At 40.2% G+C, this 25,161-nt stretch overlaps 1 protein-coding gene across 1 annotated transcript in view; it reads right to left on the reverse strand.

The window, feature by feature from the left end:
* The window catches only part of dcaf5 (ddb1 and cul4 associated factor 5), a 96,215-nt gene that overhangs the window by 39,061 nt on the left and 31,993 nt on the right, over positions 1-25,161 (reverse strand). The window contains exons 3-6 of the mRNA XM_067991306.1: positions 25,097-25,133; positions 23,165-23,301; positions 21,206-21,335; positions 8,392-8,605 (exon numbers count right to left, since the gene is read on the reverse strand). Of these exons, the coding sequence (XP_067847407.1) occupies positions 8,392-8,605; positions 21,206-21,335; positions 23,165-23,301; positions 25,097-25,133 (518 nt within the window). The remainder of the gene's footprint in view (positions 1-8,391; positions 8,606-21,205; positions 21,336-23,164; positions 23,302-25,096; positions 25,134-25,161) is intronic.

The raw sequence follows: 25,161 nt of genomic DNA on the forward strand, positions 1-25,161 counted from the left end.
CAATCTGAAAAACAACTGTTCACCACTACTGTCTGCTTTCTCTTCCCTAGCCAATTTTGTATTCACGCTGCCACTGTCTCTTTAATCCCATGAGATTTAATTTTGCTAACAAATCTATTATGTGATACTTTATCAAATGCCTTTTGAAAGTCCATATACACATCAACCGCACTACCCTCATTAACTCTCTCCCCGACTTCATCAAAAGAACGCAATCAAGTTAGTCGAACACTATTTTCCTTTAACAAATCTGTGCTGACTTTCATTTATTAGCACTTTTCCAAGCGCCAATTAATTTTGTCCCCAATTATTGTCTCTAAAAGTTTCCCCATCACCGACGTTAGGCTGACTGGCGTGTAATTGCCAGGTTTATCCCTCTCCCCTTTTTTGAACGGAGGTGTAATATTTGCAATCCTCCAGTCCTCTGGCACCATCCCCATATCAAAGGAGGATTGGAACACTGTGGCCAGAGCCTCTGCAATTTCCACCCTGACTTCCCTCAGTAATCTCGGATGCATCCCATCTAGACCGGGTGACTTATCTACTTTATAAGTACTACCAATCTTTTAAGTACCTCCTCTTTATCTATTTTTATCCTATCCAATATTGCTACTACCTCCTCCTTTACTGCTACAATGACAGCATCCTCTTCTCTAGTGAAGACGGATATGACATTCATTTAGTGCCTCAGCCATGCCTTCTGCCTCCACATCTTTTTTGTCCCTAAATCGTTCCCACCCTTCCTTTTACTACCCTTTTACTTTTTATGTTTATAAAAAACTTTTGGGTTCCCTTTTATGTTAACCGCTAATCTATTCTCATTCTCTTGCTTTGCCTCTATTATTCACCTCCTCTGTACTTTCTGTATTCACCTTGGTTCTCTACTGTATTATGAACCTTACATTTGTTATTAGCCCCCCTTTTCTATTTCATTTTAATCTCTATACCTTTAGTCATCCAGGGAGCTCTATCTTTGGATGCCCTTCCTTTCCCCATTGTCGAGGTGTGTCTACTCTGTACCTGAAGAAACTCCTCCTTGAAGGCCTCTCATTGTTCAATTACAATTTGCCTATGAATTTTTGATTTCAATCCTGGGCAAGATCCCTTTTTAACTCACTGAAATTTTCCCTCTCCAGTTTAGCATTTTCATATTTAATTGTTCCTTGTCCTTTTCCATAACTATTCTAAATCTAATGATATTATGATCACTATTCCCCAAATGCTCCCCCACTGAAACATGCTCCATCTGTCCCACTTCATTTCCCAGAAGTAGATCCAGCACAGTTTCCTTCCTCATTGGGCTGGAAACATACTGTTCAAGAAAGTTCTCCAACACATTTCAGGAATTCCTCCCCCTCTTTGCCCTTTACATTGTTACTGTCCCAGTCTATATTAAGATAATTGATATCCCCCATTATCACTACTCTATAGTTCTTGCATCTTTCTGTAATTTGCCTGCAAATTTGCTCCTCTATCTCCTTTCCCACTACTTGATGGCCTATAGTACAGACCCAGTAGCTTAATAGCTCCTCTATTGTTCCTCAATTCTAACCAAATAGATTCTGTCTTTGACCCCTCAACTGCATCATGCTATAAGTTTCTTTGATCAATACTGCCAACCCCCCTTTCTTTCTTTCCCTATCTTTCCTGAATACCTTGTAGCCAGGCATATTAAGTACCCAATCCTCCCCTTCTTTGAGCCAGGTATCTGTTATTGCCACTATATCATAGTCCCATGTGGCGACTTGAGCCTGCAGCTCACCAACCTTATTTACTCCGCTACATGTGTTTACACACATGCAATCTAAACTCATCTCAGATTTTCCCCGTCTGATCTCTCCTATTTTTGAACTATTCTGTACTCTAATGCTTTTGTTCCTCCCAGTCCTCTGTGCACCTTGTTTCTCCTCTTTAACGTTTCATCCAAGTATCATTGGTTGCTGTTCCGTTGTCACTTATGAAGCTGCAGGCAGTGCCTCACTCCCTTCAACAGAAAGGATTGCTGCTTTTTTGACATTCAGATGACATACATGACCACAAACAAAAATAAATATGATACAACTTAATGCTGGCTTAACATGGAGTGTTTACAATGCGCAGATTGCAACAGAATCAAGGATTCTCAACTGTTCATGATGGAAACAAAATTCAAGGTCCACTTCTGTGAAATGGGTTACCTGCTCCAAGTATGGCTGATGGCATTTTTTTTATTCGTTCATGGGATGTGGGAGTCACTGGCAAGGCCAGCATTTATTGCCCATCCCTAATTGCCCTTGAGAAGGTGGTGGTGAGCCGCCTTCTTGAACCGCTGCAGTCCGTGTGGTGAAGGTTCTCCCACAGTGCTGTTAGGAAGGGCGTTCCAGGATTTTGACCCAGTGACGATGAAGGAATGGCGATATATTTCCAAGTCAGGATGGTGTGTGACTTGAAGGGGAACGAGCAGGTGGTGTTGTTCCCATGTGCTTGCTGCCCTTGTCCTTCTAGGTGGTACAGGTCGCGGGTTTGGAAGGTGCTGTCGAAGAAGCCTTGGCGAGTTGCTGCAGTGCATCCTGTAGATGGTACACACTGCAGCCACAGTGCGCCGGTGAAGGGAATGAAGTTTAGGTTGGTGGATGGGGTGCCAATCAAGCAGGCTGCTTTGTCCTGGATAGTGTTGAGCTTCTTGAGTGTTGTTGGAGCAGCACTTATTCAGGCAAGTGGAGAGTATTCCATCAAACTCCTGACTTATGCCTTGCAGACGGTGGAAAGGCTTTGGGGAGTCAGGAGGTGAGTCACTCGCCGCAGAATACCCAGCCTCTGACCTGCTCTTGTAGCCACAGTATTTATGTGGCTGGTCCAGTTAAGTTTCTGGTCAATGGTGACCCCCAGGATGTTAATGGTGAGGGATTCGGCGATGGTAATGCCATTGAATGTTAAGGGGAGGTGGTTAGACGCTCTCTTGTTGGAGATGGTCATTGCCTGGCATGAATGTTATTTGCCACTTTTCAGCCCAAGTCTGGATGTTGTCCAGGTCTTGCTGCATGCGGGCACGGACTGCTTCATTATCTGAGGGGTTGCGAATGGAACTGAACCCTATGCAATCGTCAGCGAACATCCCTATTTCTGACCTTATAATGGAGGGTAGGTCATTGATAAAGCAGCTGAAGATGGTTGGGCCAAGGACGCTGCCTTGAGGAACTCTTGCAGCAATGTCCTGGGGCTGAGATGATTGGCCTCCAACAACCACTACCATCTTCCTTTGTGCTAGGTATGACTCCAGCCACTGGAGAGTTTCCCCCCTGATTCCCATTGAATTCAATTTTACTAGGGCTCCTTGGTGCCACACTTGGTCAAATTCCACCTTGAGTTACTCACCTCACCTCTGGAATTCAGCTCTTTTGTCTATGTATTTACCGTGGCTGTAATGAGGTCTGGAGCCGAGGGGTCCTGGCGGAACCCAAACTGAGCATCGGTGAGCAGGTTATTGGTGAGTAGGTGCTGCTTGATAGCACTGTCGACGACACCTTCCATCACTTTGCTGACGATTGAGAGTAGACTGATGGGGCGGTAATTGGCCAGATTGGCCGGCATGTGGAAATCATAAGATAGGTTTGGATGAAGAAAACAGTTCAGCCAATTTGATCTGATCCTTGAGAAGTTGGACATGTGTCATTTTTTCTCTTTCCTCACCCAAAGGCATCAACTTCTGACTGGAGTACTTTCCATCAAGCACTGGCCACTCTCCAGTACAATAGCTCAGTGGTCATTTTTCATTTGCGAGCTTTGACAGCGCATGATGGTAGGCTTACAATGCAGGGAGGTTGGAAAGTTGGGGAAATAGATGGGGTCACAGTCAAAACCATCCTGTCCTCAACAGACTTGCAAGCACACATGCACTTCCAGCAAGGGTTGCTAGATACTGATCGGGAGCAGGAACCTTGGGTGGTTTTCACTTTCCTTTATCAGTAGCCATTGGAAACAGCTGTTGCTAACTCAGTACAGACTGGGAATTGTACCTGGGATCTTTGGGTCTGCATGGTTCAGCTATACACTGGATAAACTCGCTCGACTTTCAGGTTAGGCTGGATAGTTTAAAACATACCAGACAAGATTACAATGGGTTTAAAACAGTATTATTTGCATTCTCAGGGCAAAGGGCAGTGCATTTTATGTTTGGCAATACATTGCAGCGTATTATAGGAATTACCACTGGATAGTTACATATAGCGTTTACATTGCTGCTGTTCAGAGAAGGTAAACAAGATCAGAAGTTTGCAGCAATGCATTCCACAAGGAGCTTCTTCATAATTTCTGTTACATTGCAGGACACCAATACCTCAACAGAATTTCACAATATTCTGTACATTAAAGACGCACTTTAAAAGCAACAGGAAATTCAAGTTCACTTATTAGAAACTCACTGTTTGGCTACACTACGCTGTAGCTTCAATTTGGTAAAAACATATACTTCATTTCTCAAAAGCAAAGATCAAGCTTTTTTGGCAACGTGAAAATAATAAAATCAGCTTAAACAAATCCACATACTTTCTGTTGCGCAACTTCTTGCAAGAATTTTAATAGGACATTTGTTCAAGGAAAAGTTTCGAACAATACCCTAAACTATCTGTAACTGCTTTCACTGTTGAAACCCTGTGACAGATATGTATGTATCTGAACACAGTAAAAGTGTAATCCAAACATAAAAAGAATTTACTAACAAGGATGAAAAATTAAAATGATTCATTTAGCAAAAATTGACTGCATGGATGGATACACAAAATAATTTACTTACTTGTCTCAGCATGATATTTAAGAAACAACCAGTGATGAGGAAAACACTACACACACAAATCTTTATTAACCATTGCTGAATTTATATACTAAACTGCTACACCCCCTAGTGTCCAAAACACAACATTGCCTCTACTAGTATATCACTGAGCCCCTTAATCCAATATTTAAATATATTATATTTTGAGCAAGTCTAGCAGAATTGAAAACTGTTGCATAGTTTCAATACACATGGTCTCACAGATGCTAATTGTATCTATATGATTTATATCAATTCGTGTTGATTATATTCAGGTGGTGCATATCAATTGGGGACTCTCGTATCCATTTATATGCGAGCTTATCTAGGGTGTGGAGTGGGTAATGTCGATCTCTGAATAAAGGCTTGGAAGCAACTGAAGATCAGGCTCTAGTATTCTATCTTCACCATCTGGCTATCCAATTTCTAACAACAAATACAGTATAAGAATGTCTATTTGAAGAGCACATTACTGAATCTGACCACCTGAAGTTTGGGGTCTTACCAGGGTGAGGATTTGTAGTCGTGAGATATAACACGCCACAATTAATATACCTTACCAAATATTAATGGCTGTGTTGACAATGCCCTTACAACCAAAGCCACCATCCTTTTTTTGAGTAATATTTCCCAAATGTACAATTGCAGTGGTAGCAGGTATCGGGTTCCAACAAAACATATTAAGGATTTCATGAGGTTCACTCACAGAGCCCAATTTCACTTCCAAATGGCCAAGAGGAACACGATAATGATGTATAGACACTTAGCCAAAAGGCTTTTGCTTTAATACACCATTGGGAAGCAACCATACATTATCGGAGAGACCATCTACTGGAAAAGATCCTATAAATCAAGTCTGGAGGTGCATGGAGAAAAAAGAAAAAGTGGGCACAGGAACTAAAATTTGTCAGTGATACAGCAAGTTCTCATTTCAGGCAGTCTCTGTTTCTGGGAAATAATGCTTGGCATGTGGAAGCTGAGACTAATCAAGTTATTTATAGTGACCTTTACAAAAGAACAGGAGCTTACAAACACTAAATTGACATGTAATTATTGCAATATTTATTTTCCTTCAAAATCGCAAAAGAAAAACACTTCAAACCACCTCGTCCTTGAAAATGGAATATTTTTCTACCAATGATTAATATCCATCACAGAACACACTTCTGGCAATCGTACAGCAATCCCTAGCCTGACCACCTACCTGGAAGTTACATGGGTAGGAATGGTCCACAGGAGAAATCTGATATTTCCAACAATGGTTGGCGGGGCGGGGGGGAGGGGGGAAGCAAGAAGAATCCTAATACAAAGTTGAAATATCCTAAATCAGTGCAGTTATCAAATAGTAGGTTTTATTTTCGAGCTGTATAAATAGACCTGAGGAGGTGTAATCCAGTGTGCCATAACTAAGACAACCCAAAAAACCTTCCTACCCATTGGGACTTGGAGAGTCTTACCATCAGAGCACCCTTTTTAAGGCTCAGTGTCATACTATTCAAAATAATTGAGGGATAAATGCAAATAAACATTATGCATAACTTTTGTGAGTTTGATTTTTCAACAGCCTACATAAAGAAAATGAAAATTGAAATCTTTCTATTACTTTGACTCCTTGCCCCTCCCTTCCAATTTTGGTAGATTAAAAAAAAATTGAAGCCCAGAAATGTGAAGAAATTGAATATGCACAATTGAAACAACAGGACTGCTAAATTGCTCTGGCCTTAAGACTGCACCTCTACTGATTTTTAGAAAGGGATCCTGATGATGAGACCCCCATCTTTAATGTTGATCAGATTCATTATTTTGTTGGAGGGGGTTACCCAGATTAGTTTTCTTCAAAACAAAATTAAATATATACAGTATTTGCATCTGCCACAATAGGAGTGTGAAGCGACGGCCCCAATCACAATATTACCAGAACGTTAATACGATTATTTACCCTCTTTGGTCTTGACATCTACAGGTATTCTGATTGACCACTTTCTAATAAACATAAAGGCTTAACAATGAAGAATGATAGAACAAAACTTAGCACACTTCAAATTGAAGGGCAGAGAGTTAAACATTTTCAGCTTCAGCAGCATAAATCAACATTGGATCAATCATGGGGAACAATCCTCAATTTAAGGCCCTGTTGTTAAAAGGCAGCAAATGTCAATTGTCAAATGATCAAAGTGACAAATACTGGTTTTAGAATTGCCTCTAGAATGGGGTGGGATGATAATATTATAGACATACGATGTCAATGTAACAGGCTTGCCAATCACACTCAAACAGCTCTGAATTAAAATTTCCAAATATCATATTGCAGTTTCTGCATTGAGGAGTTTCATATTGCATCAATGCACAAAGTGCAGCGTAACTTGTGGTTTGAGGACAGCGATCTCAGGGCAACCCATACTTTGGCAAGAAGTTCCACAAGACCACTTTTGTATGTGTAATGTCAGTAAAGGGGGAATAAGACACTTTTTACTGAAATGGAAATTTTCACCAGCATTCCAATGCCAGTGAGCAGAGCTCTATGCGTACATTAAAGTTTGCATGCTCAGCGATCTGCTTTGCCCAAATACCAAGTAATGCATCGTCAGCAGTATAACTTTCTGCTGTCAACTCTTAACATGAACAGTAGTCCTAATCCCATATGCTTGCCCTGTTATATAATGATTAATTTACTGCTCAACTTTGTTAAGATGTGGAGATGCCGGTGATGGACTGGGGTTGACAATTGTAAACAATTTTACAACACCAAGTTATAGTCCAGCAATTTTATTTTAAATTCACAAGCTTTCGGAGGCTTCCTCCTTCGTCAGGTGAACGAGGATTTCATTTTCACATCGTTCACCTGACGAAGGAGGAAGCCTCCGAAAGCTTGTGAATTTAAAATAAAATTGCTGGACTATAACTTGGTGTTGTAAAATTGTTTACAATTGTCAACTTTGTTAAAGAATGCCTCATTAAAATCTTGTGATTTTTTGTTTTACTCCCATTTACTCAAAGGAAGAGGACCAAAATACCTTTAAACATTGTACAGTAATATTCCAAAGTCTACTCTATTAAATATACTTAACTAAATCTAGAGTCTATGAGCTCACCCATAAATCCAAAATTCTCACTATATAGGGAGATAAAAATGTAACAAGTCCACTAGACATTCCAAACATTCTACTACACTGAATAATGTCACAGGATAGTTTATAGTTTAAATTAGTGAGAAATATGTCTGACATGTGCAAATAGGAAACATAGGCATTTTACCTTCCTGGAAAAATTCCAATTCCTGAGGTAATACTGCTTTTTTCAGTTAAAGAGTAATTGTGTTTCTTTAAAAAAAGGTATAACATTTCTGCATGCAACTGCTTATATTGTTCAACAGATTAGTCTGAAGAATGTGCTATTTTCCCCATAATGGCACACATTTATGTAATAACACTACAGTCAACTTTAAATGAAGACATATAATTTGATTGAGCAATTCTATAAACAATTTCATGCAATGTTGAGCTATCAGCTACACTCTTACATCTTACAGACCCCAATAGATGTGAATATAAGTAGCTAAAAGCTACATATCCAGTAATTTCTTTTAAATGGTTTGCACTTACTTGATCGCGGTCTCCTGCAAAGCAACAGCTCTTCATAGTGCAGGAATTGAAATATCCTTGGTTATCAAACTCAAACACAGACTGTGGTGAGTGAATGTCATATAATACTGGAGGCAGGCGACGCCGCAGTGCCAACAGCTGGGTTCCACTACTATTGAAGCGGACACTCATGGCACTCTGCATGGGAAGTTTTCCTCCATAACGGAGCAAGGAGCTACAAGAAGAACAAACGGGTTACAAAAATATATCCTCGCAAACTACCCACCTGTAGAAATTCTGATTATTAGAACACTTATCTCTGTCATGTGTCTCTGTTATATAGGGCCCCACTATAAACCAACTAATGTCTCCATAGAAAAATAAATCTCTACTAAGACACGTGAACACTACATGTTTATTGAGCAGCAGTATTTTTCATACCACAACCAATTGACTGAAGATTTGCACAGGAGATTAAATAGAAGTTCAGCTGATAGGGAAGTAGTCACGTTATCCTCAAATTCAGAAATATAGCACATTGGCTGAGAGCTAATGAAACACAATTAGGGATAATGTAATTCAAATACCAGTCAAATCTACCTTTCACACTTGGATTCAAATCAAAGGAGCTCAAAATTGTACTGCTGGAGTTTCCTGACTGCCGTACTTCATTATCTTGCTCCATGTGCCAAAAACATAAATGTTTCTCAATTTCGCTATCCTCAACCCCCACCCCTTCCCCCCGACTATTAGCTTGGTCATGACCTAAAACCCATTTACAAGACGAGAATCCCAAGGAAAGTGACCAACAGGTTAGGAACAGCTTGCACAACAATCACAAAGATTTCTAAATGCAATATTTTTTTTCCTCTAATTAGTACACTTCCTAAATTACATTCAAATTCCCTCATTTTTCAATGTACCTGCTATTCTGTGCAGGGAATTCAACATTTGTACCATCCTGCAACATTTCAAAAATAATCTTGACCTACTACAAGATATTCACAAGGTTATTTATGTGAACAACTGAGGTTGAAAAGCTTATTATAGAACACAAGACCCTTTAAAAGTGATGCAACACATCGATTAGCATACATGATGTGCCATAAGTATCCCACAAGAACTGTCTCAATGAGTTTCCAATCTCAGTTGACCATTTTGAGTCTGGAATAGTGTGCGATGGGAGATTATGAGTGGGGGGACAAAGAGGAATAGAAAATTGAAACATGTTTATTTTGTCAGTTAGTTTTATTAGTAGCAATAATACAATTATGTCCAGTTGAACTGTAAAAAGACATTTCCACCCAACACCAACAAAAATAAATGCCCAGTTTCTTAGCAGACCTGTAATTGTTGATGAAAATCTGCAACGGAAGCTCCAGCTGAACATTTGTCTTAACTCACTTGCCCAGCCAACTTCATTTCCTCGACAACACATTCTACAGAAATTGATATATCTGGCTCATTGGTGCACAGTAGGACCAAGTCGGCATGTTCTACAGTTAAAATAATTCAGTCCAAGGATGACCGCAAGAAGGTTTTTTAAAAAAGTTAGAGTAATTTTAGAAACAAGGGAGCCCTATTTTAATAAAATTCAGAAACAAGAATTAAATAAAGAAAGCAAACCAGCTCTGACCCTTCTAGCCACTTGAACCAATAGAACCACTAACTGTGGCAAAAGACTCAATTTTATACATATATTCCTGCTTTCCCCACACTACAGACTACAATTGGGAACTCATAGTATGGGGCCTCCATTATTTCCTCGGGAAGTCTTGCTAAATGCCACATGCTCGACCACATCTTCCTATGGCAGCAGATAATCATTTAGAAATTGGTGACATTTTCTATGACTAATATAAAAATATTCATAAAAATCCAAGAATTGAGATGCAGTCTCATGCTTTCCTCAATTTATATTTTGACTTCATTTTTTCCTGTATGATTTCCTTCACCAATTTTGTTTCCTCCACTACTGGCTCATCAATAAGCAATGACAAATTTAAGAAAACATTCTGTGCATTTAATAACAGTAAAAATAAGTTTACTGTTTAGTATATTTTTAGCACCAACTTTAAAACTCAACACAATTTTTTTTTAAACAGTACTTATATTTACTCTTAATTTGTACTTGTTCTCCTTCGTTTACAGAATTGCTGAACCACGATAATCTACTGGAATATTCTGCTGTAAAGTTCCAAGGAAACAATTCTCTCATATACTCTAACACAGAACTCTTGGCTAGGCAGCGAAGTATGGAAAATTAATCAAACATACCACACTCCCAAACAATGGAAGACTGTCAATCTGTTCTGTAAACAGGGGTTGTTCTAACACTGTGTTTAATGTGGCCAGTCAGTATGGTACCAGTCTTGCTTCCTGTCAAAACTCTCTGCTCCCACCCTCCCCAAGACAAAAATCAAAAAGCAGCATGGGTCTAATAAGAACAGAATAGGAGCAGGAGTAGGCCATACGACCTCTCGAGCTGGCTCCGCCATTCAATAAGATCATGGCTGATCTTTGACCTCAACTCCACTTTCCTGCCCTATCTCCATATCCCTTGATTACCTTAGGTGTCCAAAAATCTATCGATCTCAGTCTAAAATATACTCAACAACCGAGCACCCACAGCCCTCTGGGTAGAGAACTCCAAATACTTATGACCCTCTGAGTGAAGAAATTCCTCCTCATCTCAGTCCTAAATGTCTGACCCCTTATCCTGAAACTATGTCCCCTAGTTCTAGACTCTCCAGCCAGGGGAAACAATCTCTCAGCATCTACCCTGTCAAGCCCTCTTAGAATCTTATATGTTTCAATGAGATCACCTCTCATTCTTCTAAGACGCTGCGACAACGGATGAACGGACACCGCGCAACAATCGCCAAACAGGAGGGTTCCCTCCCAGTCGGGGAACACTTCAGCAGTCATGGACATTCATCCACCGACCTTCGGGTAAGCGTACTCCAAGGCGGCCTTCAAGACACACGACAACGCAAAATCGTCGAGCAGAAATTGATAGCCAAGTTCCGCACCCATGAGGACGGCCTCAACCGGGATCTTGGGTTCATGTCACGCTACACGTTACCCCACCAGCGAACAAATGTTATCTGTTTTTAATATAATGGGTCATTTGCTGGCTCTCTCTGCCTTCCGGATGTTTCTGCCTCTCTCTGTTTTTCTTCTCTGTTTTTTTTTCCCTGTTTGTTTTTTTGTTGAATGTGTATTCGGGGGTTCTGCAGGTGACACCTCTCTGTCTGAACACGGTGATTGCCTTGGCAACGGGCAGTTGCAGGGGCAGTCTGTAAACACCATGTATTGTTCTATATGTATAAATGCGTAGGCTTCAAGGAGATCCTGAACATTTACCTGAGGAAGGAGGAAGTCTCCGAAAGCTTGTGAATTTAAAATAAAATTGCTGGACTATAACTTGGTGTTGTAAAATTGTTTACAATCTTCTAAACTCGAGAGAGTATAGGCCCATTGTACTCCTTCTCTCTTCATAGGACAACACTCTTGTCCCAGGAATCAATCGAGAGAACCTTCGTTGCCCCTAAGACAAGTATATCCTTCCTTAGATAAGGAGACCAAAACTGTATACAGTACTCCAGGTGTCGTCTCACCAAAGTCCAGTACAGCTGCAGCAAGACTTCCTTACTCTCGCACTCCAACCCCCTTGCAATAAAGGCCAACATACCATTTGCCTTCCTAATTGCTTGTCGTACCTGCACATTAACTTTGTGTTTCGTGTACAAGGACAACCAAATCCCTCTGAACACCAACATTTAACAGTTTCTCACCATTTAAAAAATATTCAGTTTTTCTATTTTTCCTACCAAAGTGAATAACCTCACATTTCCCTACATTATACTCCATCTGCCACCTTCCTGCCCACTCACGTAACCTGTTGATATCCCTTTGCAGACTCTAGCATTAAGGACGTAGTAACAGGGCACTTAGAAGATCATAATATGATTAGGCAGAGTCAACATGGTTTTATGAAAGGAAAAGAGTGTTTGGCAAATCTATTAGAGTTTTTTGAGGGTGTAACTAGCAATGGATGTTTTCGATAAGGTGCCACATAAGAGGTTGCTACACAAGATTAGGGCTCATGGGGGATTGAGGGCAATATATTAGCATGGATTGGGGATTGGTTAACGGACAGAAAACAGTAGAAATAAACGGATAATTTTCAGGTTGGCAGGCTGTTACTAGTGGCGTGCGGCAAGGATCAATCAGTGCTTGGGACTCAGCTGTTTACAATCTACATCAATGACTTAGATGAAGGGACCGTGTGTAATGTATCCAAGTTTGCTGACGATACAAAGCTGGATGGGAAAGTAAGCTGTGAGGAGGACACAAAGAGTTTGCAAAGGGATAGACAGGTATGTCTAATGTAGTGTAAATCTAAGTCTTTTAGTTCCACCATTCTTTCCTCTACCATGGTTTATTTTGAGTCACATGTTTGTAAGAAAAAGCATAATTATCATGAATGATGCAAAAAGCTGGTATATATTGTATACTCTGCTGCTCCAAGAGCTTTCGGTAATATGCAAGTTAAATGATCAGTTCCATTTAAGATGTTAAAAATGGCATTCCTGAAACTAGGAACAAAATAAAAATAAAACTTTCCACTTCAAACCAACTCACTTTATCTCCCATGCAACAGAGATCCATTTAATAAGTTGAAGCATTTCTTAATGCTCAATAATGGCCAAAGATATTAACTATTTTCTGAGTATTTCAAAAACAATAAAGCCTAAAATTTACAGTGTCTTATTACATCAACAAAATGTCACAAAGTACTTCACACAATTACTTAAGTGCAGTGACTGCTGTTGTAAAGAGCATCATGGGCTTGTGAGAAAAGATAGAAAACATTTGAAGGATTTCCTGGCGTACAAATCACACATCTATTATTAGCAGATTGTATACTTAATTAAAAAGTTACAGATATCCAACCTCTATATTATAGATTTAAACAAGAGACTTAACACTCAATAATATCGAATGCCACCAAAATATCTCAAAGCAGTTACAAACAAACTCCATCTTCTCCCCCAGAAAGATACATCTTTAGCAACTCAGCTGATAAATTGAGCATTTACCCAACATAATCCCTTCGGAGCTAGTCCTCAATAAATCCCTGAGGGGATAACCCAACAAACCTCCAAAAGAATTCACAGCCTTGAACAAAGAAGACTTGGCCTTAACTGCCAGAACCCCAAATTTCTCATCCCCATCTCCCAGTCATTGGGCCCCTAACACACAAGGTCATCGTTGTGTAACAAGAAAAAGAATGCATTCCGACAATCAAAATCCAGCACCTTACAGCCACAATTATTAAAAACATACACAAGGAAGGGCTGTAAGGCACTTAAACTAAAACTAGATACGAAACAGTAATTGCCTAGATTGCAGTTAACAAATTAGACCACTGAATCTTACAGCTGGCATTCTCCCCGGATGTGCATCGCACTATCAAACACATTAAGGAAATAAAATCTTGGACTTGAACTGTCTGGTAATCAATACTCAGATATATTACCAATAGTCAATTAATGAACATTGAATGAGTCAAGCCCCAAGTGTGCACCATAAAATTTGAATACCAAACAGCACAACCAGAGCACAAGCTGCCCTATAAGGAAATACAAACAAAAAAATCATTAAGCTCTGCCTGCATAGACAGAATTGTCAGTCTCCTCCCTTTCATCAGTAGTTGTCAGAATTTGAGGAGCATTTTCCTCTGCCCCATCTCAACTGCCATTGGGGTTTGTGGCAGACTGAAGACCACTGATGGAAGAACCTCCAAGCTGCACGGCTGCCTGGCGAGTGGTGGACTGCAAGTCCGATCAGTATCAGATACAGCATTAAGCTCCTTGGGCCCCAACGAGGATTCAATTTTTCAACTCCTTGCAAGTTTGGAACAAATCAGTCGATATATTTGAGTGTTACAATCCCATGTGAGGGTAGAGAATTGGTTAGGACGTAGGAGTCAGAGAATAGGGATAATGAGTATGTACTCCAATTGGCAGGATGTGACTATTGGTGACCCCCAGGGATCTGTACTGGTGCCTCAGCTTTTCACTATATTTTTCAATGACTTAGATGAAGGAATAGAGAGCAGTATGTATAAGTTTGCTGACAATACTAAGTTAAGTGGCACAGTCAGTAGTATAGATGGGAGCAGAAAGTTGCAACGGGACATTGATAGATTAAGTGAGTGGGCAAAACTGTGGCAGATGGAGTTCAACGTGGGGAAGTGCGAGGTCATCCACTTTGAAATTAAGAAAGATAGATCAGAGAATTTTCTGAATGGTAAAAAGCTAGTAACTGTGGAAAAGCAGAGAGATTATGGGGTCCTTGTACAGAAATCACAAAGCTAGTGGACAGCACGAAAAATAATTTAAAAGGGTAATGGAATGTTAACCTTTATCTCAAGAGGGCTGGAATACAAAAGGTGGAAGTTATGCTGCAGTTATATAAAGCTCTCGTTAGACCGCATCTAGAGTACTGCGTTCGGTTCAGGACACCGCACCTCAAGAAGGATATATTGTTATTGGAGGGGGTGCGGCGCAGATTCACCAGAATGATACCGGGGCTAAAAGGTTAAATTATGAGGATAGTTTGCATAGTCTAGGCTTGTAATCCCTTGAGTATAGAAGATTATGTGGGGGGGGGGGGGGGGGGGGAGGGGGGATCTAATTGAGGTGTTTAAGATGATTGAAGGATTTGATAGGGTAGACAGAGAGAAATTATTTGCTCTGATGGGAGAGTCCAAAACAAGAGGGCATAACCTTAAAATTAGAGATAAACCATTCAGGGGTGATGGACTGTATTTAAATGGTTTGTCAATTTGGCCCGCTGTCCTTTTTGCCACAAATGGTAAGAGAACAGTTCACTCACCACTACAAGTAGTCAGGGTCAAATTCAAATTGGATAAATATTCAAAGAAAACTTAAGGTTGCAGAATCTCTAGATTGATTGTAGGAGCAGCTCACTGCTCAAACAAAGCTTGTTCCACAGCAAAACTCTCCTTCTGATGTCAGTCCATACATTCCCTTATTCCTTCAGCTATGGACTAAGCAAGCTTAAAAAGTAGAATTAGCTCAGTTTCCCGATCCTCCTTCCGAAAAAATAGGTCGTGCCTAACAAACTTGATAGAGTTTTTTTTGAGGAAGTCACTAGGGAAGTGGATAAGGGTAATCCGGTAGACATTGTCTACCTGGACTTTCAGAAAGCCTTTGATAAGGTACCTCACACTAGGTTACTTCACAAGGCAGAATCTTGTGGTATCAGTAGAAATTTGAAATGCTAGATTAGGAGTTGGCTCTAATCCCACAGCCAAAAAGTTGTTGCTAACGAATGTGGTTCAGCCTGGAGACATGTTACTCGTGGTATCCCCCAGGGATCGGTCCTAGGCCTGCTACTCTTCACGGTCTTTATTAATGAACTGGACAGTGGTGTTGGGAGTATGGTAAGTAAGTTTGCAGATGGCACCAAAATCTGTGCAAGGATTAAGATGGTGGAGGAGTGCAATCAAATCCAAAGAGATTTAGATGCACTAGAGAAGTGGACCACACGTTGGCAAATGGCATTTAATTTAGATAAATGTCGAGTTATGCATGTTGGTAGGGCCCACACAGAATATACATATCATTTGCAGGAAACAATACTGAAAGAGGTTGAGTGACAAAAATATCTTGGTGTTATTGTGCACAGATCACTGAAGGTTCATGACCAATGTAGAGAAATTGTAGCTAAAGCTACCAAGGTATTTGGTTCTATAAATACAACCCCTCAGTATAAATCAAAGGACACCAGTTTGACACTATACGGTTCACTGGTCAGACCGAATCTAGATTACTGTGCCCAGCTTTGGTCCCCCCCACATGGTGGGTGAGAAAGCAGCTGTAGAAAAGGCCCAGAAGAGAGCTACAAGAATAATTTGTAGCTTAAAGAACCTCAGCTACTCAGATAGGCTCAAGGACCTTGATCTATTTACTTTAGAGCAGTGTAGACTTAGGGGCAACCTGATAGAGGGCTAAAAAATAATTATATAAAGGGCTGATAGTGTCCCTGTTGATAGGTTATTCCAGTTTAACAGACTGGGGAGGACCAGGGGACATGAGTTTAAACTATGGAAGAGTAGGAATAAACTGGATGTTAGGCGGTTCTTCTTTTCAGAGAGAATTGTGAGCCTCTGGGATACATTGGCAGCTGGTACGGCAGGTGCTGACTCTCTGCATGCCTTCAAGGTAGAGCTGGACCAGTTCCTGACTAGGGCAGAGATCGCATCATATAGAAGGTAAGGGCCTCGATAGATAACACTTGGTCCATGTGATCTCCTGGTATGACAATTGTAAACAATTTTACAACACCAAGTTATAGTCCAGCAATTTTATTTTAAATTCACAAGCTTTCGGAGATTTTCTCCTTCCTCAGGCAAATGTTTCAAGATCTCCTTGAAGCCTACGCATTTATACATGTATGAATGTATGTACGCATTTATACGCATGTATAAATGCGTAGGCTTCAAGGAGATCTTGAAACATTTGCCTGAGGAAGGAGAAAATCTCCGAAAGCTTGTGAATTTAAAATAAAATTGCTGGACTATAACTTGGTGTTGTAAAATTGTTTACAATTGTCAACCCCAGTCCATCACCGGCATCTCCACATCATCTCCTGGTATGGTTTCGATTTAGCGGGGGGGGGGGGGGGGGGGTCGGAGAGGAATTTTCCAGAGCTTTTTTTCCCTTATTGGCCCTGGGTTTTTTCTGCTTTTTGCCTCTCCCAGGAGATTACGTGGCTGCCGGGGTGGGTGTCAGTGTGGGAGGGAAGAAGTGTTTGGCCATTCTGGTCCAGCCATCGTGGTGTGGGGCAGGCTTGATGGACGAACTAGTCTTTTCCTGCCCGTTAATTTCATATGTTCGTATTAATGCACTGTGTGTCCCAGACTTTAAATCACCCGAAATGAAAATTTTGAATTTGGGTAATTCAATCATTGTGCACTGAAATGCTTATTGGTACAAAACTCCCAGAAGAAATATTAGCTGCAAGTTTTACATTTTAATTTTGTAAATTATACAGAACTCCTCTCAAAATGTTCCCAAAAACAAAAATGGCGAAGTATAATGCAAATTAGAAGTAAGGAGTTAACCAGGGACATGTTTTAATTTGAATATTAAAATAACATGCTGCATTGGATTTTTAAAATCCATCAAAACAAATATTACTTGTCACCTGAGACACAAAATTAATTTACAAAGTCAACAATGTAGTCAATTGTTAAGTGGCATGAAAATTGACAGCATCGGTTGTGTCTTACGCCCAAGAGCAGAAATTAAAGACTGGAGGACAAACATAGAACCCTTGTGCAATAACAAAAAGGGATAATTAGCTGATCTATAGAATGTGTGTGAAAACAGCACTGAGTTGAAGCCCTATTACTGTATTTCATCACTTCTAACTGTACTAAGTCAACCAGCACTGACGAGAGGGGGGAAAAGTGGGTCCAACTGTACCAAGGCCCTGAGCTCAGGGGGCCCCAAATTTATGAATGAAATGGATCAGTGATAACAATACATGCAGTAAAGAAAATAGAAGTATAAAAGGAAGTTTCCAAATCTCCATATAATTTATTTTAAGACTTGCAATTTATAATGGTGCTTGTCTTTCTCCGCAAATGAATCAATAATGTTGTTGAAATCTAGATCGTGTTCGATCACTTCCAAAGCCAAGAGTTGCTGAGCTTCAGAGTACTATCCTTTTTTTTAAAAAAATGCATTCATAGGATTGTTGCGTCACTGGCAAGGCCAGCATTTATTGCCCATCCCCAATTGCCCTCGAGAAGGTGGTGGTGAACTGCCTTCTTGAACTGCTGCAGTCCATTTGGTGAAGGTTCCCCCACAGTGCTGGTTAGGTAGGGAGTTCCAGGATTTTGACCCAGCGACGATGGCTCCATTCTCATAAGCTTGTCCACAATATAGAGTTAGAAATCTAATCTGTCTTCAGGTATTTCCTCGCTTGTCTTCTTGGTAAAGTCTCTGAAGCACAAGAACCATTCCTGAATCACAAATTATCTGCAGGTACTTGATGAACGTATTTGATCATTGGTGCCATCAGTCCCTTGTGTAGCCTGTCTGGCGGTGCATCACAAATTATTGAAAAGTACTTAGCCTCTTTAACCTGGTCCAGGATTGTTTTCATGATGTGCCTGATGCATTCTTCAATAAATTCATTTTGTCTCTCAGGTGACAAGAAATGTACTTGAAGTCCTTCATTTGTGCCTGTGCCTTTTTCACATGATCAACATGGTCACCCAAAAATCTGATTATACTTGGCAAACAATTCAATAAAACCTAGAAATTACCACTTGATTTATCACCCAGCTTAGATCTTGTGCCATGGAAAGCTAATCCTTGTCCTCCGAGAAACTAAATTACATCTAAAATAAGTTTAAAGAATTTCCTTCCACTTTTCTTTCTCATTTATAAAAGTTTTTGGCAAGCAATGAGTGGATGTTTTTAGTACCTTTCAATCTCCCTCTCATATCTATCCATTTCATATAGCATTCCTTGTGTGCAATACTTTTTGCATGGTCAGGGATTTGTTTATACAGCTGGTGCCAGCTGCAATTTGCAATGCACCCAATTGGCATGACTAAGGTTGGAAGAAAATTTTAGTGAGTGGCTACATCCTGCGGGAAAATTCGACACGGAATGCAATTAAGCAGCACGCTGCATCACTGCTGTCCAGTCACATTCAGTTTTCCCTCCATTAAGAAGAGTGTAGGAGAGAAGAGCAGGGGGAAACAACTTTCCTTTGATATCCCTTTTTGGATGGAATTTTATTTTCCAGTTATGAAGCTCAAGTCTGTCTATGTCATTCTGTTTTAGAGATCCTGCACTCGAAAGAACCTTCTCACCAGAAACATGAGGTGGTTCATGTTCGTCTTTTTCCTCTTTGTGCTCTTCTTCCTCCTGTGCTTCATCTAGTAATGGGAGGATTACCACCTTCTTCATTGTTTTCAGTTTCAGACTCAAACTGGTCCGACTCCATTTCGTGGTCATCGGCACCAGAATGAGGCGTGTCAGATATTTCACCACTCTCTGCCTCTGACCTCCCTGCCTTCTCTCATAACTCTGAAGATTTCCCGCTGCACTGAATTAGTTTCCATCCAAAAGAAGTGTTTTTCCCTGCCTTTTGCTCTGTACTTTTTCTTTGCTTTTCCTTTTTTCTTTACCTGACTTGTACACGCACTTCATTTTTGACTGTTTAATTTATTTACTAAGTACAGCCTGAGGCCCTCTAGAATTCCATTTATCTGCTCATTATGCAAGAAACAACAAAGGCCTAGAATTTTCCAAAAATCCTGACTGGTTAACTTGGGTGGCCGAGGCAAAGTGATTTACAATGAATCCCTGGCATCACCAATTAGTGAGTGCAAAATCAGGAGTTATTACAAAAACTTGATTTTATTAAATTTATTACTATTTCTTTAAATAGAAAAGAAACACGTTGAAACTTATAGAAGTCAATCATAATAGCTATGAATGTTTTATGTCGGGTTAATTAAGCTACCCCGTGAATCCACAACATTAGTATAGCATATATAATTTTATATTTTCTGTCACAATCTGGGCTATCCGTGTACTTTTCTGTTAAATAAACTTTTTAAAAATCCTATTATTTTATTAAATGATGAAAATTACAAATACTGGTTCACTAAATTCCATTTGATTAAAATCTCCAGAAGATTTTGAAATTGAACTCATTGGCAACAAAGCTCGGGAAATGGGGTTGAGCCTGAAGTCAACCTATGGCAATGTACTGTCCATATCTTCACATCGACTGATGACATTTTAGTTTACCTATATGCCTAATACTACTGTACCTCCCACATGGTGGTTTAATCATTCAAAAGGATACCCTACCATTTAATTATATAGTACTCGCTGGCTTAGTTATCCAAAAAAAATAGCAATCCAAAATATTATGCTGCTTTTCCAGGGGAAAATAAATTGAAACTAATCTGAATTGTTCATACGCAGTTAAATTGTAGAGTTGCTTTGGTGTCAGAGGATGGTTCAAGATTCATCTACAGTCTACTCCTGATAATTTGAAGTTGTCTTTTTTTGTCCTAAAAAAGTGAATTATCAGATATGAATTAAGCAACTTTGAATTAAAGCTCCACTTGCCATTTTTGTAACTATTGAAGTCCAAGAGAAAATCTTACATAGCTTCTGAATGTTCATAATTTATAAAATTTACCTAATTTTACAAAGGTGTAGAATTTAAGGCTAGATGTATATAAGTAATGAGATTAAGGTTTTAAGTTATAGGTTTTGCAGGTGACCAAAAAAATCATTTTACAATTCAGAACCAACATTATAGAAGGTTCAATTGGTCAGTTTTGAAGACTTCATTGTTGTTTTCAAGGACGCGCTGCACAAGTCTTTGGGTCAAAACTGCTAATCCTACCAGATGCCTAGATTATTACCACTGCACACGCTGCAAGTCTACTTGCTGGGCAAATGATTTGCTGAACTACAGAGCTCGGAACTAAATGTCATGCAACCTGATCAACTGCTGAGGATGCCCCAAAAAAATGTTAAATTCATTACAGCTAAAATATTGAAGAGTGTTAACCATATTCCAGATTTTGATTAGCTCCTCAGTGCTACGTCACGCCTCCACCCCTTCCAAAACAAAATACCTACACGCTAGTGTACAACTTCCCTAGCAATTCTATTGTGTAGAGTTCTACATGAATCGTTCTAAATAACAAAGCGAAGGCTCAAAGAGAACAAGACTAAGCTGAGAATAAGCTCACCTTCGAGGTTTGCGGATGTCCCACAGACCCACTCCTTCTTTGGAATTTGCAGTGGCCAAAAGTCTGGGTTCCACAGGGTTAAACATCACACTGTGAAAAGCTGATGGGTAATTTGCCAAACAGAAAGGTTCTGAAACAAGTGAGATGCATTTGAAGGTTAAAACTTGTCGACAAGGAAAATAAAGTTACAAGTGAGGTTTCATACAGGATATTAATCTAAAACCACTACCACCCATTGTATAATATTGGCCCAGAATTTGCAGTGAGCAGCATGAGTTGGATTTTTTCCCCTCACTCTTCAGCTCCAATTAATTTTGCTCCGCAAATTGCTGGAAGTGCGAATTGATAACGCATGGCGAGGTCAGCAGGGCATCTGGGACCTTGGTGAAAGATAGAAACATAGGCCCTTCAGGCCTGCTCCGCCATTCAAAATGATCATGGCTGATCGTCTAACTCAGTACCCTGTTCCCGCTTTTTCCCCATATCCCTTTCGCATTAAGAAATATATCTACCTCCTTCTTGAATACATCTAATGACTTGGCCTCCACTGCCTTCTGTGGTAGAGAATTCCACAGTTCACCACCCTCAGTGAAGAAATTTCTCCTCATCTCGGTTCTAAATGGCATACCCCGTATCCTGAGACTGTGACCCCTGTTTTCTGGACTCCCCAGCCATCGGGAACATCCTCCCTGCATCTAGTCTGTCTAGTCCTGTTAGAATTTTATATGTTTCGATGAGATCACCTCTCATTCTTCTAAATTCTAGTGAATATAGGCCTAGTCGACCCAATCTCTCTTCATGAGTCAGTCCTGCCATCCCAGGAATCAGTCTGGTAAACCTTTGTTGCACTCCCTCCATGGCAAGGACGTCCTTCCTCAGATAAGATGACCAAAACTGCACACAATACTCCAGATGTGGTCTCACCAAGGCCCTGTATAACTGCAGTAAGACATCCCTGCTCCTGTACTCAAATCCTCTTGCAATGAAGGCAAACATACCATTTGCCTTCCTAACTGCTTGCTGCACCTGAATGCTCGCTTTCAGTGACTGGTGTACAAGGATACCCAGGTCTCGTTGCACCTCCCCTTTTCCCAATCTATCACCATTCAGATAATTATCTGCCTTTCTGTTTTTACAACCAAAGTGGATAACCTCACATTTATCCATGTTATACTGCATCTGCCATGTTCTTGCCCAATCACCCAACTTGTCTAGATCACATTGGAGCCTCTTTGCATCTTCCTCACAGCTCACATTCCACCCCAGCTTTGTGTCATCTGCAAACTTGGAAATGTTACATTTAGTTCCCCCATCCAAATCATTGATATATATTGTGAATAGCTGGGGCTCAAGCACTGATCCCTGTGGTACCCGACTAGTCACTGCCTGCCACCCGGAAAAAGACCCGTTTATTCCTACTCTCTGTTTCTTGTCTGTCAACCAATTCTCAATCCATGCCAGTATATTCCCCCCCAGTCCCTTGTGCTTTCATTTTGAGCACTAACCTCTTGTGTGGGACCTTATCAAAAGCCTTCTGAATATCACCAATTCAGAAAAAACATCACAGTATATTTTGGAACAGAATTTCCTGGTTTTGAACTTTTTTTTTTGGGAGTGTCACAATCAGTCTTATGCACACGGTGAAGTTTGTGAAGGCCACAGAGCGTACAGGATATTATATTCAAAGTCAGCCATTACCAGCAGAAAGTAAAGATTAAAACTCATTAACGTAAAACCATATGCATATTCTCTTGAGATGGGAGGAAGAATGGGCATTTATAGAGCACCTCATCACATCTTTAAAATGTCTCAAAGCTTCATACACACTCAAGTGCATTGACTGTTACGTAGGCAAACAAGGAGTGGTGATAAAAAGGTTATAATCTCATTCAGAGAGACTTATTACATTGTTTGAGCTAAATGGGTGATACTGTGTATGACTTATTTCTTAAAACTCACCTCCATGAGAGTCCCTTATATCCCAGATAAGAACTCTGCCATCATCTGAGGAGCTGGCAAACACATTGTCGTTGACTGGACTCACAGACAGGCCATATACGGCATCGTCATGGGGGAAAACATTCACAATTTCAGTGCTGAAAAGAATTACAGAAAATTAAAATGTACCTAAATTTGCATCATTAACAATTCCAGCCAAACTTCTAAATGGGGAGAGAAGGGAGAGGCAAAAAAAAGAGAAATTAAATTCACCTCACAACAGGAAGGAGGGGGTGAGAGCGCAACTTTGGGAAATTGCCCCAGGTAACAATATGTATATGAAAAGAAATAACTTGTGTAATCCATTCGCCACAGCATAAATAATAATCTTTGCTTCTTCCTCACCTCCCAAAATGCACATCACCCTTTTCTATAACACTTCATATAAACTTCCTGGTATGTGCTGCTGAGAAAGTGATCATTTTAAATGACTCGTCTCTTCTTAAATGAGAAAGTGACCATGTAGTAAACTCAAATGCATTCATGGCAGACTGAACACAAACAGCCTACGTCTGCCATACAGGTTACATATAACTGCTGTATTGTTACCTACTAAATACAATCTGAATTTTCAAAAGAACATTCAAAGCTTCTGGACAGCTCTGGATGGATAACATATTCATTTAAAACTGTCTGCTCCACAAATCTATGTACACAAAACACTGCTGCCCATTGCTGTGATCCAAGTTCAGTATTTGAATCCATGTGGGTGGATTGAGTAGGCCTGTATTTATAATGCTGACTTTCAACAGGGCAAACCCGTGTTTATTCCAACTAAACATTGGGAAGGCCAAAGCTACTGTTCCATTCTCACTGGAAACTAAGTACCCTTGTCCTTATTCTACCAACCACTGGAGCTGCTTGCTCAGGCTGAGCTAAATGAACACAAGCTCCTGTCTGACCAGGAGTTGAATGTCAAATTCCATATCATCACCAACAGTCCTATTTTCACCTCCAGAACATCATCCACCTCACCCATGCTACCACTGAAATCTACACCGTTGCCACCTGGAAGCACAGACAGCCTCCCAAGCTCCGCCCTGTAACCGATCAAGAACTCTACTGCCTGTATCATACCCCGTACAGAGTTCCACTAATCAATCATCCCAGTTCTCACCATGGGTAGGTGTGTTTTGAGTACACAGATTTGTGGAGCAGACAATTTTAAATTGTGTTCTCGCCTTCCTCCAATTGCTCCCCATTCCCCAGCCATTGATTTCAAAATCCTCATCCTCAATTACAAATCCATTCATGGCATCACTCCACCCTACCCCTGACACTTCATCCAGCCCAATGTCCCAGCTCCCATACCATGCTAATTGCATTTGCGCGCGCAAGGATTTTTTTTTAAGTAATAAAGGAAGGACTGATGGAATGGAGTGACTGCAAGGACTTCATTCACAAGACCACGTCCAAATTGGCATGCATCAAAATTCAGAGGCTGTCTGTGCTTCCAGGTGGCAACGGTGTAGATTTCAGTGGTAGCATGGGTGAGGTGGATGATGTTCTGGAGGTGAAAATAGGCACTGTTGGTGACGATATGGAATTAGCCAGAAGAGAGACCTTGATTAAATCAGTACCAATTCAGTGCACACAAAAATTGACAGAATATTTTCACGTTCAGATGACACATTGGATGACCTTCAAAATGCTATAACCATGCTATTATTCACATCAACCAGGAATATTAGACTTCCCTTTAAAATGTGCAATCCGAAGAGGTAACTAGAATTATAGTGCACTCAATACTGATCGCACCACCCTATTAATTGCTATTTTAATAACTTATATGAATTGTATGATGTTTTCTCCTTTGTGTGCTTCTATGAATTTCTCTGCCCTTCTATAAATGTTGTGATGCTGCTATTAGATTGGAATTTCTTTTTTCCTTACCTTTCAACATCATGAACAATCACTTGCTCATCATTTCCTACAAAAGAAAATAGAAAAGAAATTAG

This window comes from Heptranchias perlo, chromosome 10 (assembly GCF_035084215.1).
Source record: "Heptranchias perlo isolate sHepPer1 chromosome 10, sHepPer1.hap1, whole genome shotgun sequence".
NCBI classification, from domain to species: domain Eukaryota; kingdom Metazoa; phylum Chordata; class Chondrichthyes; order Hexanchiformes; family Hexanchidae; genus Heptranchias; species Heptranchias perlo.